The sequence below is a fragment of the Typopeltis vanoorti genome, chromosome 4 (genome assembly GCF_054136105.1).
Source record: "Typopeltis vanoorti isolate ZY-2024b chromosome 4, IOZ_Tvanoo_1.0, whole genome shotgun sequence".
NCBI classification, from domain to species: Eukaryota; Metazoa; Arthropoda; class Arachnida; order Uropygi; family Thelyphonidae; genus Typopeltis; species Typopeltis vanoorti.
In genome coordinates, this window is record NC_143552.1 from 38,691,503 (window position 1) to 38,708,724 (window position 17,222).

Sequence of the window (17,222 nt, forward strand, 5' to 3'; positions counted from 1 at the left end):
AAATAAATTGAATTAATTTAGTTTGTCTCGAACAAACATTTAGATATACATTTCTGAAAATGAATCGCGCACTAGTTTATTCCATAGTTTTGAGTACAACAGAAACTGTTATTAAATATTTGTGGCGTACTTCAGAAGTATCTTTCGTTAGTTAAACGCTATTTGGGAATTTAAAAGTTGCTGGAAAATAATAAAATTGCTCTTAGGTTTGTAAGTTTCTCGGTATTCATATGCATACAGAGTCAACATTGTTCTAATTATCTCTCTCGGCGAGTGTGCAGTAGATTTTATGTTGGGGATATTAATAATTTCGAATTATATGTAATGTAATAAATATTAATAAATACTTACATCTTTCTGCCGGTTTTCGTTTCTTTATAATCATCATAAAGATTCCTGATTTCTTTCACTTTCTTGGTGAACTATGAAAATTAAAAATAAATAAATAAATAAATAAATAAAATAACATTTAACTCTGGTGTGCATTAGAGATATTTTGCATATCTTAATGAAAAACACTTTGAATGCGGATTTCCGGGGGCGACTGGAACACAAATCTGTACGAAAACATTCCGAACTGATGCTCACAACAAGGATTTCTATCGTAAGGACCACGATATGCAAGCCCCACATTATCACAACGAACATGAAGCGTCGTCTTCAGTGGTGAAGAGAGAGAGTATAGTAGGATGTTTAAGCTTGAAAAGCTATGTTATGACGAATGACGCTACACCTTCTACCAAGCAGATAGACGGGTGTGGATGTAGCGGATTCCTCGTAAACCTCTCTTACTAGCGTGCGTAACTCCAACTGTGAAATTTTGAGGTGGTGGGGTGATGTTATATTCCTGTATTTCCTGGTTTAGTCTAGGACCTCTGTTTGGGTGTCATACACATACTCCGGGAGGTCTTTGAACATTCAGCACAATGCATTGCTTCCCACTTTGTGACGTTTCTACGAAAATGACCATTGTCTTTTTCAGAAGGTCATCGTGTCATAAGGCTGCTGCTGTAACTTCTGTAAGGCTGCTGATGTTCATGTCCACAAACACTGCGTGGTTTGTAGACATGAACATCCCACCACACTTTACTGGCCTCCTCCACAGAGCTCTGCTATCAGCCCTATTGAACATCTGTAGGATGATCTGGAGCGTCAGGTGAGATCAAGGGACGTCAGCACGAAAGCAGCCCAGGATCTACAGGAAGAATGGTCAAAAATTCCCACTGATCGCTCTCATACGCTTGTGGATATATATATTTATATATATCCACAAGTCGATACATATATATATATATATATATATTATATATATCCTTGCCTTTAATACATTGCATCATACATCTCCTCCAGGAGATGTGCTTTGCATTAAGGGTAAATATTACGAATAGTGATCAGAGCTTATTCCACCTTTACCACGAGTTTCCTAGACTTGCACTACGTGCGGGGTCGCCCAGATGCGCACTACTTGCAGGCGCAAACTTGACTTCTTCTCTGTTTGCTTATTTGGGAAATGGAGTAAAACCAGGTTTAAAATAGCTTGGTATCTTTAACATATATACAGTATATATATTATATTAAACTATTATATATAATAGTAAGAGTGTGGCTAACTGTAAGAGTGTGGTTAACAAGGGTATTAGGACTAGGTTTTTTACTTGGAGGGTTGTGAAGGAGTGGAATGCGTTGCGAGAGGTGGTTGTGAATGCTTCGTCTGTGATTGAATTTAAGGAGAAGTATGATAGGTATTGTGTAAATAATGGTTAGTTTGTCAATGCGGGGTCTCCCGCGAAGAGCCTTTTGACTCCATGGAGACAAAAGATAATAGTAATATATAATAGTTTATATATATATAAATCAGGCAGACATTTTTTTTTTTTTATTAGGCAGACATCTGACGGTTCTGTTTTCTTGTGTCTGATGTATCAGTGTACCAGAATCAGTACCAGACGTGCCAGTGCCATTCCCAAACGTCTAATCTTCTGGACTTTGTACTTGTAAAAGTGTTTATGGTGTATTAGGAGCGGCGTAATAATCAGGTAGCTTCTAGTTAACGGCAGTCTTTATATATATATATATATATATACAGGGTGTTCGGGATAAATTTGACAGTTTCGTAAGGAAAAAGAAAATCTTCTTTGTATCTATTAAATTTAATGAATTGACAAAAAAACATTACAGGCAGAGTTAATTACAATACTATCAACAAGATTTACTCAAAATAACCACCATTAGCATCGATCACAGCTTCAATTCTGCTTCGGAACCTCGAACAAGCTGATGCTACAGTCTCCCTGGGAAGGGCCGCAAAAACTGTTTTAATTTTATCCATTAACTGGGCTTTTGTATTACTGGAAGTGCGATTGGTGTCTTTTTCAACTGCGTCCCATACAAAATAATCCATGGGGTTAAGGTCTGGGGAGTTTGGAGGCCAAACATTTGGACTGGTGAAGTCGTAGAAATTTTCAGACAACCATTTTTGACTTTTCCCAGAGGTGTGGCAAGGGGCCGAATCCTGCTGCCATACATACGGCCTACCATTGGCTACCCTTGTTATCCAGGGCTTGACTACAGTTAGCAACTCCACGAACAAAGCCCGAATTCCAATGCCAGGGTTCTTCAACACCTGTTCCTGCAGATTTGCGAGGAATTCTGCTGTACGAACGCAATCAGATCGTCTGCTAGGGATCTTTCTTCTTGCTACATCCTCGTAGTCACCATTGCAAGTCTCTAGTTCATGCCTGATTGTTTTTACTGTATTCAGGGAGCATTGGGCAGCAGTCGTAATATCCTTATTTTGATGGCGGGCACGAATCATCATGATACAAGTTATCCTCTTCCATGATTCAGGTGGGTTCCAGCTATCCACCTGTGTGTGTTAATACATGTAACTTACGGAAAAATATAATTAATTATAAATATGTCAAATTTATCCCGAACACCCTGTATATATATATATATATATATATATATATATATATATATATATATATATATATATATATATATATATATATATATATATATATATATATATATATATATATGCAATCTAATCAATAAATTAAATTAAAGTATTAAGACTTAAACTTTTACGAGCTATAGACCAAATGACGGATAAATTGTTTTAATCACCTTGTCATAAAAATCGCTAATATCTTTTTCAAGCATGTCGACATCTTTCATGGCACTATCTATTTTTTCTCTATCACCTAGGAAGTAAGAAAACATAAATTAGTTAAGGAGATATTATATAATAAATTGTATGGTACAATTTTAAAACAATATGCTATCTGATCAAAAGTATCCGAACAACCTCTATAATTCGTATGACGTCTAGATGTCATTTCAACCTTCCTCAAGTTGGCAAGTCAACAGTTTGTAACCTGATTGTGAAGTGGAAACGCGAAGGCACAACCACAACAAAACCACGGTAGGGTAGGCCGTGTTCAATGACAGACAGGGACCGCTGAGCTTTGAAGAAGGTGGATTGTGGAAATGAAATCGCCAGACATCGAGTGAAACAATCACCTGGGAGTTCTGCTGATCAAAAGTATCCGGACACCCCTCTGTAATTATATGACGTCTATATGTCATTACGACCTCACTTATTGGTATAAAAGGAGACACTGATATAAAAGTGCTACTAACTGTCCAGCCAGCACCGTGACTGTGCGTCGAGAGTGAAGAGGAAGGGAGTTCCATGGTCGAGCAACTGTCTATAAACCAAATATTTCTCCTGTGAACGCTAAGCACCGCCTACAGTGGCATAAAGAGCGACGCCACTGGACAGTGGACAACTGAAAGCATGTGATGTGGAGTGATGAATCACCCTTTACCATGTGGCAGTCCGATGGGAGGGTCTGGGTGTGGCGAATGCCTGGAGAAAGATTCCTGCAAGCGTGTATAGTGCCAACGGACGGACATTGAAATTTGTAGGAGGCTGCGTTATAGTTGGGGTGTTTTACATGGTCTGGACTTAGCCATCTCATAACACTACACGGAAATCTAAATGAGGACGGGTACAATGATATTTTAACCCGTTGCGTACTGTCTACTGTAGAAGATCAATTCGGCGATGACTGTTATCTGTATCAGCATGACAATGATACCTTCCATAAAGAAAGGTCTGTGAAGAAATGGTTTGTGGACAATAACATTCCCGAAATGGACTGGTCGGGCCAGAGCCAGGATCTGAATCCCATAGAACACCTTCGGGATAAAGAACGCAAACTCGCTCCACACTCTCAACGACCCACATCACGAACTGCTCTGGCTTCAGCTTTTCAGGAAGAATGGGCTTCCGTTGCTCCAGAAACGTTCCGACACATGGTAGAAAGTCTCCCAGGTAGAGTTAAAGCTGTCATAGAAGCAAAGGGTGGACTCACCCTAATGTCCACTACTGGTAAGTGTGTCATAGGGAAAGTCTGATTACAGTTTCAAGTAGGTGTCCGGATACTTTTGATGAGATAGTGTATATCAGTACTTTTATCATTTTAACTAAAAGCATTTCATTCCGGTTATTGTATATTTATCTTTAACTGATATTATACATTTTATATTTGAATTTACCAATTTGGTTACTTGTTTTTATCATTAAATTGTAACCAAGGCTTCTATAATCACTCAGTGATTCGTAATTTTGTCTCCAGCTACAATTATCTGCTGTTTATTCCTAGTAATAATTATACTATGTGGATATCAATCAAAGAATCAAAAGTTGCCTAAATTCTGCTTAAAGAAAACTGAATAGTTTTTCAGAACTGAAGGGATAGAAGAGCTCAAATTATGTAGGACAATCATTTGAAAATTAAACTGGGGAAGATTTCAAGCAATAAGAATTGTACACATTTCAAATCAAAATAAAAAAAGAATGTGTATTCGTGATGTACATTTTGGTATAAATAAAGTATTTCATGTTTTAGGTAAATTACATGTTTTTGAAAGAAACAAAAGAATTATTGGATGCATTTTTAGCTCTTTAATTTGTTTTTTAACCCTGTGTTCAGTGAATAATCCTCCTATGACAGTCCGTATAGATGAAGCCCGTTGGTCGGAAAGATCTCAGTTCGATTCCCCGTCCACGATGTGAGGAACCTTCATTTGGTCTCTTTCGACCAAAGATGAGTAAGCCGGTCTCACACGGAGTTAGAGGAATTGTTTCTCCGAATACTCGAATTCTTCGTCCGTCAGAACATGCAAACTGGTCCCGTGAACACACACACACACACACACACACACACACACACACACACACACACACACACACACACACACACACACACACACACACACACACACACACACACACACACACACACGGAATAAGGATTAGCCAACCTGTTTTCCTTAGGATTTCGGTTTCGAACGCCTGCACGGTGAAGTGTGGGTCTACGCGTGAGCGTAAATCAGGATGTTCAGTGATTGAAGAGATAAAATGAAGAGATAAAAATATCTCATAAAATTCCTTCTTATTTATCAAATAAATTAAATAAAATATATTTATCAAATACCTTTAAATACACTAATAAAAGGAGACTATACGGATGCGTGGACAGTGTTCGTGTCTTTTAAGTAGTGCAAGCAAAGGCAACTCTGATGTCAAGGATTGTATTCGGACAACATCACGAAACTGTCCAAGTTTTTAATAAATTGGGCTTTGATATAAATATTGGATCTTTAATATCCACTATTTGTACATAATTGACATGTGACCTTTTAGGTCACTGACGAGTTTTTGAAATTGGCAATCTGAACAATCGAATTGCCCGGTTGCCGAATGGAACGGTAGGCGTGTGCGCCCTAGATCCATTTGTCTGCCAACTCGTCGAGCGAATGGTTGGCAAGTGGTGATACTTTTTTTTTTTATGTGTGATTCGCACAAACGAAAGGTAGTACATTTTGAAGCGTGAGTGGGCTAAGAATATTTTTTGCCATTTTTATCAATTCTATACTTTTTTGTAATTTTTTATTTTATTTTTAACCTAGTCCGGAAACCCAACTCTAGAGACCAAACACGGAACTTTTTCAAACCGCTTCAGACCTCTAATAATCGGGGTGGTGGTCTCACACCGGGCGATGAAATTCATCTCCCATCTAAAGGCAACCACAAATATCCATGCCCACAGCGAGCTTCGAACCCGTGATCTGTTGGAGAACGAGTTCGCTAAACATTCGGAATACCACGCCGGCAAACATGCTTCTGGTTGTGTAAGGTTGAGGTTTGGATCGTTGATAAGGCGGAGCGCAGAGATTCGTAAGATATCCAGTTTTTGAGCTTTTGGAAGGGTGTCCTTTCATGTCACTTAGGAGTTTTGGGAAGTTAGAAATTTGAACAAACTGAATTTCCTGTCTCGGAAGAAAACCAATTAGTTCGAAAGAGCTGTCAGGCTAACGGAACCTTTATCAAATTAACTAATAAAAGGTAGCAATGTGACAATACAATGTGTCGCCTGGACAGCGTTCATGTTTTTTAAGTAGGCAAGCTAAGGCAACTCCGATGACCATGTTTGTATTCTCATGAGTTCTCTGATCAAAATTTAGAAGCTATCCAAGTTTGCACCTATATTGGAATTTGAAATAATGTCATATTTTTAATATCGATTATTTCTATATAACTCTTCTTGTTTTTGCATGCAGTTATTTTTATTTCAACGTTTAGTTATTTTAGCTGTACTGGAAACGAGTTTTATTACCTTTTGCATTATTTTAAAAATATCTGGTTGAAGAAGATGCGAATGTAATGCAAGTGCTTTGTCTTATCTTCACCTACAAAAAAGTCTCGAGTTATAAGGAACCACCTGCTACAGAGCCACGCATTAACTGTAGGAAATTATCTCTAGTAATTTTAAATCTTACAAAGGAGTTAGTTCACCCTTGGACAATGAAAACAATCGTAGCTACCATATTGGATGTGTATTGATTTTTGAATGTTATTGAGTTTTCCTCTTTCGAAGTTGGAACTAAAAGTTGCTCATTAGGGACAGCACCTCCTGTCTATCAAGGAAAAAACAACATAAGAATTTCTTTGTAGCAAGCTTACTGAGATTGATTTTTAGAAACCTAATTGATGATAGGGTGGTCAGTCCTCTCTGCCTGGTGTACTGTGTTTGCTGATTGCATGTATTTTTAGGCAGCTTTCTTCTTTCTTGAGTAATCAAAATTCGAGTTTCCAGGAGAAGAGAGAGAGAAACCTTTCCAGCGCCGTAGGAAACTAATTATTTCACTTTCATTGAACATTCAGAATTAGAAAAGCTTCATTTGCTTCGTAGACGGGATGCAAACCCAGAAATTTCGAACCACACACGCACACACACACACACACACACACACACACTGCATTTGTTTTGATAAAAAATCTCTGGATCATATTTTTTATGAAACTGAGATATTTTCAGAATTTATTAAGATATGCTTTCAGTAAAATGCTAATCAATCTACTGCCTGCAGTTTTCTTGTTAATTACTTACTTGTTCTCTTTTCCAACGATTCATTTCTAACGATTTCGGGAATTTTCTCCAACTCATGTTGTGCCTGATATAAGTAAATAAGTAAATATATATCTGAAAATTATATATTTGGAAAATATATTAGCGTAAAACCTACGATTAAATGTCGCAGTGTAGACAATTCAGCATGTAAAAAATAAATAAATAAAACTGCTTACAGCGTGTCGAATAGATCGATTCAGTAAATATGAAGTGTGATATTATTCTTTATGTACTATTTTTTTTATTTCAAGTGGGTTTTAAATGCACTCGATTTATTTATGATAACACTGATTAATTCTCACGTTTATTGATTCGTATTGTCTTTACTTATTAATCGTACTGAATTTGGTTCACAATTGCACAACTTGACAGGCAAGTTGAAGGAAGACATCAGTTGAAGAGAGCGATTTAACTTAATTATTATTAAAAACACATAAAACTAAACATAAAAGTTATTAATATTTATGGCTATATTTCCTATTTGTCTTTTTCTCTTAAAGAAAAATAGATAAAATATCTATAAAAATAAAATTAATTTAAAGGTGTAACATGAGATATTTTCCAGAAATAATATCTATAAATATAAAACTTATTTATTATAAAAATGTTACGTAAAGTACATACGATCACTTACTTCGATTAAAAGTCCGTCAGCGACCTCTATATGAGCATTTATACTGTCGACATTGATGCCTTCCTGCAAGGTGGGAAGAATACGTGATTATTACACAACATTTCAGGTTCTCCATAAAACAGAAAACACCACTGTTAATTTAATTAAAAATTAACAATAGTCTCTTTAATGTTTAAATAAACCTTTTGAAAAACCAGTGATCTCTGGCGTTTTAAAAATTGCGGCTCCATCCAGAGGAGCCAAATAAGCTCTTTATCGAACTCCGAAAGATCCATTGTTTTTCCCATTGTGATCAACATTATTGACAATTACTGACTAGCAGCAGCATTCTAAATTTGTTGCCGAGAACATGTGGTGACGTACGTGACTAAGTATTTGGCATATACGCTGATTTCTAAGATGCATAATGCAGTATCATTTACATATTATATATGTAAATGACAATGGGAAGAACCTGACAGGAAATCTTCGGTTGTTTGGTGATGATGCAAAGATAAGGGAGGGGGGGGATGCTACTAATCAGCGTTTACTGGAAGATTTTGAATATACTGGAAGTGTGGGAAAATGATAATGACTATCAATTCGATGTAGGATATCGGTTGATAAAAGGTTTCACTATGTGGAAGGCGGAGTAAAGGGAATGAGGATGCCCGAGAAAAAATAAGTTTGAGCACATTTAAGAAAGGGCTGAGAGCTAAGTTTTTCTAACCGTGAATGACTGGAACAGTTTTGTCTGTTGAAGTAGCAGTGAATGAGTTTAAGAAAAGATATAATAGCTGGTGTGCGTGATCTATGACCTCAATCCATGAGTCTTTGAATCCTTGAAAATCGTACATAATAATAATAACTATTATTTATTTATTTATACCAAACTACTCATTACCCCTCATGTTCGCTTCATTTCATCTTGGAAGTTAACATTAAACTAATTAGAAATAATACAAAAAGTAAAAATAATACGAAATTAATCGAAGAAAACACAAAATCTCTTAACAAAATAATAATAATAATAATAATAATAATAAAGGGGAGCAAGAAAAACGAAATTTATCAATTGTTTTTATTTTGTTTTTATGGATAAAATCCTTCATTTTCCGACGGATATTTAACATCTCTTTTTCTTCACCTTCGGAAGTCATTTGACCCTAGGAGCCTCCACCGACTGATGAATAGCTTGTAATCTTTCGTCTTTGTGTTTGAAATAACCCCAGAATGAGAAAGATGTGTTACTAGAAATTGGATCATCATGAAATTAGCAGTAATCTCAAACCGTACTAATTTATCTTTAAGTATGATTCATAAATTCAAAAATTTCAACCGGTTTCAACATCAACGACTACAGCACCATTTAATAATTTTAGGCATATTAAGGATGATCCTTGATTCAAAATTTAAATTACAACTTTGACTGAATACGAGAAAGCTGGCTAGAGCTGTATCCAAAAAAAACAGCTGAAAATAGATGGAGAAAGAAAAGATAGTTTAAGTTTTGCAGACGGAATAAAGATGAGTGAAAGTGACACCAGTTTAGACAGAGGTCTAAGCCGATTAAAAGAAAGTCGGGGAATTTGTGATTTCGGTTCAGATGAACACTATTTTGTATAAGAAAGATAAAGCCTTTCCTAAGAAAGAAAGAAAGGGAAAAGGTAACTTCTCTTTCGGTTTCCATGTCTTGATTATCATTATGAAATCGAAGTCTTCGATACCTTTTACAGATATCGAGCAAATTACTACATCGAGATACCGATATTTATGTCACCTGTAAATTACAATTTCTCGAAAGATTCTGATTAAAAATTAAATATGGCTTCAAGGATGGAACAACCGCTTTCAAAATCTTAATTTTTATCATCTTAGATTGGAAAACAAATGAACTTTTGATTTCTACTTAAGAATTCTAAGCAGGAACAAGTTCAGCACTTTTTTAAAATAAGTATCTGGATTAATTTCCTGTAAATGTTTCATCGCAATGAATGATTGGTTTTTGTTTTGGAATGATGGCAAAAGAGGGTTTTTGCTTTACTTCCGGTCCTAGAAGGGATTCAAAGTTGGGTATTTCGAACCAAAAGAAATGCAACACAGCTATCAAATCAACGAAAACGAGAAAAATCGAATTATTATCGATCTACTTTATCATTACCTGTTCAGTTTCTAGTTAAAAGAGTAATTCTACCAAACTTTCATGGCAAAAAATATTTCTGGTATGGTATAAAAGTTTTGACATAAATGAAATGAAATTTGATTCGTGTATTAAAAGTACACCAATTCAAGACAAATATGACAGATCTGAAAATCATAGATTCAGATTTTTGTTATGAAAAGCAAACAACAACAACAAAAAAAAACATAGTTACAAGAGAATACATTCTATTTCCCTTTTAACAGTTATTTCTTGACAGATATTTCATTCAAAATAAAAATTAGGAAATATTTGTATAATGACAACACACGAAATAAATCATAATAGGACAAGTAATAAACTCATCTATAAAATGTAATGGAGATGTATGGTTCTCAAATTTAGAATAATATGTACGAGTAGATTGTAATTCAAAAACAATTTATTACTATTGTTATTATTAAGCGAGACCTCCAGGGAGTCAGAGACTCATCGAGGGAGGCTACATACTTCATACACCAGCTATCATACTTATTCGTGAATTCATTCACACTTTCATACTGTTTGCACTCACAACATCCAATGCCAATCCATTCCAATCACGCACCACCCTCTGAGAGAAACCTCTAGCCCTCACACCCTTCTTGGCGGCCTTGATTCTCAGCTTCCAATGATGCCCTCTCGTCCTTTCCCCACCTTCAAAAATTGAAAAATTACATCAATTGAAATCCTTTATGAACCTTTCAGAAGTTTGTAAGTCTCAATCATATCACCCCTCTTTCTCCTGTTTGATAGTGTCTGCAGTCTACAAATTCTCAATCTGTCTTCTTCATAATCAGTATTTCACAAGCCTTATATTATTTTAACACTCTCCTTTGTACTCTCTCTCCAATATATCAGAATCACAACGGACATCAAGAGATCAAACCCGCGCACAATAGTCCAAGTGAGGTCTTATCAAGGCCTTGTAACTCTGAAACTAACGTTCACTTTACATGTGTACGTTAGTTTCAGAATTGCATTTATCTTTTGAGTTGCATTTGCAATCTTTGTCACATGGGCCCTAAATTTTAACTTCCTATCTTTTAACACTCCAAGATCCCTATCCTCACAAGTTTCTTCTAGCCTAATCGCACCAACATAATACGACATTGGACATCTAATCATGCTGAAGTGAATGACTTTACATTTACTGACATTGAACTGACACCCATTTTCCCATGCCCACAATTCCAGCCTATTCAAATCATTCTGCAAAGACAGCATATCAGCAGCATTCCTGATTATCCTACCTATCTTTTCATCATCAGCAAATAACTGTATGTCGCTTATCAAATCCTTCCCAATATACTTAATATACAGATTGAATAACAGTAGACCAAGCACTGATCCTTGTGGTACACCACTTGTTACCTTAAACCTTGCTTATTTTGACTCAGAACCCCCGTATACCACTTTTTGATATCTGACAGTCAGCCGTCCTCTTATCCATGCTAATATTGTATAACCCAAACCCCCCCCCACCCCCCCCCCCCCCCACCCCCCCCCCCCCCCACCCCCCCCCCCCCCCACCCCCCCCCCCCCCCACCCCCCCCCCCCCCCACCCCCCCCCCCCCCCACCCCCCCCCCCCCCCACCCCCCCCCCCCCCCACCCCCCCCCCCCCCCACCCCCCCCCCCCCCCACCCCCCCCCCCCCCCACCCCCCCCCCCCCCCACCCCCCCCCCCCCCCACCCCCCCCCCCCCCCACCCCCCCCCCCCCCCACCCCCCCCCCCCCCCACCCCCCCCCCCCCCCACCCCCCCCCCCCCCCACCCCCCCCCCCCCCCACCCCCCCCCCCCCCCACCCCCCCCCCCCCCCACCCCCCCCCCCCCCCACCCCCCCCCCCCCCCACCCCCCCCCCCCCCCACCCCCCCCCCCCCCCACCCCCCCCCCCCCCCACCCCCCCCCCCCCCCACCCCCCCCCCCCCCCACCCCCCCCCCCCCCCACCCCCCCCCCCCCCCACCCCCCCCCCCACAAATAGTAGTGTATCTATCTTCATTTGCGGGAGTCATTTGTATACCAAATGGGTTATGCTGTTTCCAGATTGTTAATATTTCACTTATATATATATATTGAAAAACAGAGGTGAGAGGGTACATCCTTGTCGTACTCCTCTTGATATATCTTTCCATTCTGAAGTGTGTTCTAATTTAACTGCTATTTTATTTCCTGTATGCATTTCTTGAATAGATTGTAAAAGTTGGTTTGGTATGTTTAAATTGGTTAATATTTTAAACAATTTTTGTGTACTAATTTTGTCAAAAGCTTTTTCATAATCAATAAACGCCACATGTGTTTCTTTTTGAAATTCTCTTCTCTTTTCTATTAATAATTTTAAAGTAAAAATTGGATCTATGCAGGATTGGCCTTTTCGGAAGCCATTTTGTTCTTCTAGTAATTTGTTTTCTACAATGCTGCTTAGTTTCTCTTTTGATATTCCTGCATATATTTTATATCCTGTATTCAGTAGGCTAATTCCCCTATAATTATTGCAATTGTCTTTATTTCCTTTTTTAAGATTGGGATGACCAGTGCTTTTTTTCCAAGAGTTAGGGGTTTTTCCGGACACCCAAACCATATTAAAAAATTTCAAAAGTCTTTCATTAAATTTTTCACCTGCATTTTTGTATAGTTCTATATTTATATTGTCTTCTCCTGGCGTTTTCCTATTTTTCATATTCTTTATTATATTTTTCAGTTCTAACATTGTGATATTTTCTATTAGGTCATTCTTTGTCTTATAAAATTTTAATTCATTGTTCTCATCTGTCCAGAGATTTTGGAAATAGGTCACCCATCTCCCATTCTATTTAATATATACACACACGACATAAGCCACCTTCCCCTAAAAAGTAAAATCTTCCAGTACGCAGAAGACACGGCCATAGTATCCATTCACAACAACGAAAATATCGCTTACACAAATATGCAACACGATCAAATCAATCAAATTACTAACTGGTTAACCGAAAACGGCATATATATAAACCCAGAGAAAATAAAGCTAATGGTATTCAAAAACCCCCAAACCCTGCCCATATAAACTAAATATCTGTCCAACATTCATCCTCCTATACACAAAGGTTAGAACCTAAAATCACAACCATCACACAGGTGAAAACAACACGCTATCTCGGACTTCACTTCGATGCTGATCAAAGTTGGAATATCCATACACACTACCTACATACTAAGCTTAGGATAATAGCAAGCAAACTATACAGATTAAAAGACATTGCCCCAACCCACATAAAAATACTAATCTATAAAGCATTATATGAAAACATTTTAAGATATGCAATCACATCATACGCATTCTGCGCAGACTACAGACTTAACAGGCTACAATGGTTGCAAGATAAAATGCTAAAACTGATATTCTGGGAACAACCCTCTCTTATGCAGGAAGCACGGACAAAACACAAAATATTTAAGGTGAAACACTTACGCCACTCCACAGTCAACAAACTACATAACATATAAGTACAACAATCACTACGCAAAGCCACCCGAAACTTCTACGTACCTGACATGATAAACAAACTGCCGTTCGACGACAGAAACCTAGAAACATACAGAGAGGTGAAACAGGTGCTATATAAATATTATAGCGAGAATGAAAATTAGAGCATTTCCTGTTTCTCTCTCTCTCTCTTTCCCTCACACACACACACACACACACACCTCTCAAAAACCATCACTACAAGAACAGAAACAAACAAACACACCATGTCGAAATCCAACCCTACTTGCAAAAAAAAAGAAAAAAAAAGTTAAACTGTAATAGTAGTTGAAGTCTTCCAAGCACGTACCAAGAAACAGACAAATCAACACCTGGCTTGCGACCAGTATAAAAACATAACCATGAAACCACCACCATCTATTATCTTCCTCAGATAAGCTCTGCTAAGCTTCCAGGAAGAAATCAAAAATGCCTCCCAAAGAAAGAATATAATACATTATACAGAAAAAACAACAACAACTAAACCTGTTGTAAATATATAATATTATGTGTTGTAAATATGCAATTAGAATATACAATCATAATTTCAATAATAATAAAAAAAATAAAATAAAAAATAAAAATTATTATTATTATATTTTTAATAATAACAATAAAATTATTATTATTAATAACAGAAAAGACAAAATTAATGATATTCAGAAATAATTCATTTCTGAATATCATTAATTTGATATTCATTGTCGCTACAGTACAAAATGACAAAACTGATCTTTTGGGAACAAAGAGAAAATCACGACCTTATATACATTGCAATGTCAGAACACAAAATACTCACAGCAAAACATTTATGTCACTATGCAGATTTGTTAAAACATTATTTCGATGCCAACTGCAGGAGAGTCAGAAATACATACCGTATAACAAGACCTCAGACTACTAATTATATCACATATAAATGCAATAATCAATACGGAAAGGCCACGCGAAACTTCTACATCCCTACAATGATAAACAAATTACCTTTTGAATACAGAAACCTTACAAACTACAATAGCCTGAAAAGAGCTCTAAGGACATACTACGAACAAGAAACACGCACCCAAAATACCATACGAACTTAATGAAATACAATATATTCGTTCAGGCTTCCAGTTCAGCGATGCATCAATACATTCCGAGTTATTTGTGTGTGTGTGTGTGTGTGTGTGTGTGTGTGTGTGTGTGTGTGTGTGTGTGTGTGTGTGTGTGTGTGTGTGTGTGTGTGTGTGTGTGTGTGTGTGTGTGAGAGAGAGAGAGAGAGAGAGAGAGAGAGAGAGAGAGAGAGAGAGAGAGAGAGAGAGAGAGAGAGAGAGAGAGAGAGAGAGAGAGAGAGAATGAGTGCGCGCGCGCGAATTTCTCAATCATAGATTTCGTAGCTTCCCAACACAGCAAAAAGAACCAATAAATGATAACCAACTGGTGTCATCCTCAGATAAGCTTACATATAAGCTACGAGGATGAAAGCAGAGAAATTAGTTCTCATCCAAGATATATCATATGTAACCAAGTGCATGTAATGTACGTATCACATGTAAACCAAAGGAAGTAATGTATGTATTATACGTAAACAAATGTATGTAATGTAAGTATCATATGTAAACAAATGTAAGTAATGTATCATATGTAATCAAATGTATGTAACGTATGTAATAACCTGTAACAAACGTATGCAATATAGAGTGATTATATCCATTGATATTGTATATATAGAGTGTAAAATTGCAAAGAAACATCCGTAATAATCATCATTATGAATATTATAATAATATATGTTGTAAACAGTTATTGTTATTATTATTATTTTAAAAAAAACTTTATGTACGAGAAAGTATTTGTTAGCATATTTGTCTTCATATAATGTTTTTAATTTATCTGAGAAATAATTTAAAAAAAATTATTGAATAGTGTATAATAATAAATTGAGAACCACCTCAACATTTTATGCACTTTTCATCTGAAAGATAATTTTTGCATATATTAATTCTGATAACCGGTATGAGAAGTCCGCCAAAATAGAACAACTCATTTTTCGTCCTCTAGTTAATTTCTTTTTTTTTTCGCTCTGTGAAAATTATGTTTTATCTATATCGTTACGTTAACGCTCATCATTTTTTACATTTTTCTCCATTTTTTCTTTCTTTAAAGTTTGCTTTCTCCCGTTCAACATCTCTAATAGTAAAAGCATCTTACAAGAAAATCTTACTCGTATTCACAATTCCAAGTGGCTTTCCTTTCTCAATTATAATGACGCAGCAGATAGCGATGCTGTTAGCATTTACTATCACCGTTGATCTCACACAAATTGTTCACATGCTTGGCATGCAAGATTAACTCTAAGCACTCTTCAAACACTGTTGATCGTTATTCACTACTAATCCTCCAAGATGCGGATGTTCGTCCGTTAAATGTTTCACGGCGAAATCATATTCGAAATCAGTAATTTCTTCCCCTCATATATGAATATGGGATCACCTCACATCTCTTATCATTCATCTGTTTCCAGCATTATGAGAATGCGAACTGGGCTGATCTTTGCAATTGATACACTTATTTCTTTGATTGGGTTATTGTTTGCATTTTTCTGATCCAAAAGTTTCACTAAACACCTGTTAGAAATATTACTTATGGACACGTATATCCTTTCTTTTTAGTTACAATTGCTGCATCCCACATTCTTTGATTCTCCCAAAAGGGAGGGTGATCATGCAAAGAAGACAGCAACATAAGACAAATGACTTTCATCAAAACTTTAATCTTCCTTCCTCTGTTTATCGAAAATTCTAAAGTAAATTCTAGATTCGAAAGAAATTTCATCGAAAATTTTAAAGTTAATTATCATAAATGTAAAACTGATTTTTAGAAGACTTAAAGCAAAAAAAAAAAAAGAAAAGAAAGAAAGAAAGAAATCATTATGTTCATATGGCAATCATACTCTGTAATTGCAACTGTTATTATTGAAGTAACTTTTGTGCATTCAATCCAGTTTTAATTCTTTATAATTCGGATGCTTCTATTACATCATTATTCAAAGTAAAGTAAATCTTCTATTTTTATACATTCTTGCACTGATATCTTAGTAAATCTCCTCCTTCTCTTCTTATATTCTAAACTTAACAGTCAATGTGTTCTTCGGTTTTCGCTGGAAAGATATCAAAGCCAACTTTAGTTCAGAAAATACTGGTATTATAGCTTGTCTCTAAATTTTCTGCGGGTATATGATGCAGAGTTGACACTTTTATGTTCGTCGCGGTTTCAAATTATCCTAAATTCATAAGAACTGTTCTGCAGCTTAGACGTTAGCCCCCATTCAACTCATCACTAAGAAAGACAACAAACATTGTACCCACTGAATCTGCCTAGTTACTCTCTCTCTCTCTCTCTCTCTTCAATTCTTTCTTATAATCGAGAAATCAACCAACACCCAACTTATAAGCTT

General features: G+C 36.7%; 1 protein-coding gene across 1 annotated transcript in view; it reads right to left on the bottom strand.

Annotated features, from left to right (window-relative positions):
* LOC150107237 (uncharacterized) overlaps positions 1–17,222 on the bottom strand; it is a 74,027-nt gene that overhangs the window by 19,243 nt on the left and 37,562 nt on the right. Inside the window, exons 5-7 of the mRNA XM_090391746.1 lie at positions 7,467–7,530; positions 3,133–3,209; positions 352–422 (exon numbers count right to left, since the gene is read on the bottom strand). Of these exons, the coding sequence (XP_090247872.1) occupies positions 352–422; positions 3,133–3,209; positions 7,467–7,530 (212 nt within the window). The remainder of the gene's footprint in view (positions 1–351; positions 423–3,132; positions 3,210–7,466; positions 7,531–17,222) is intronic.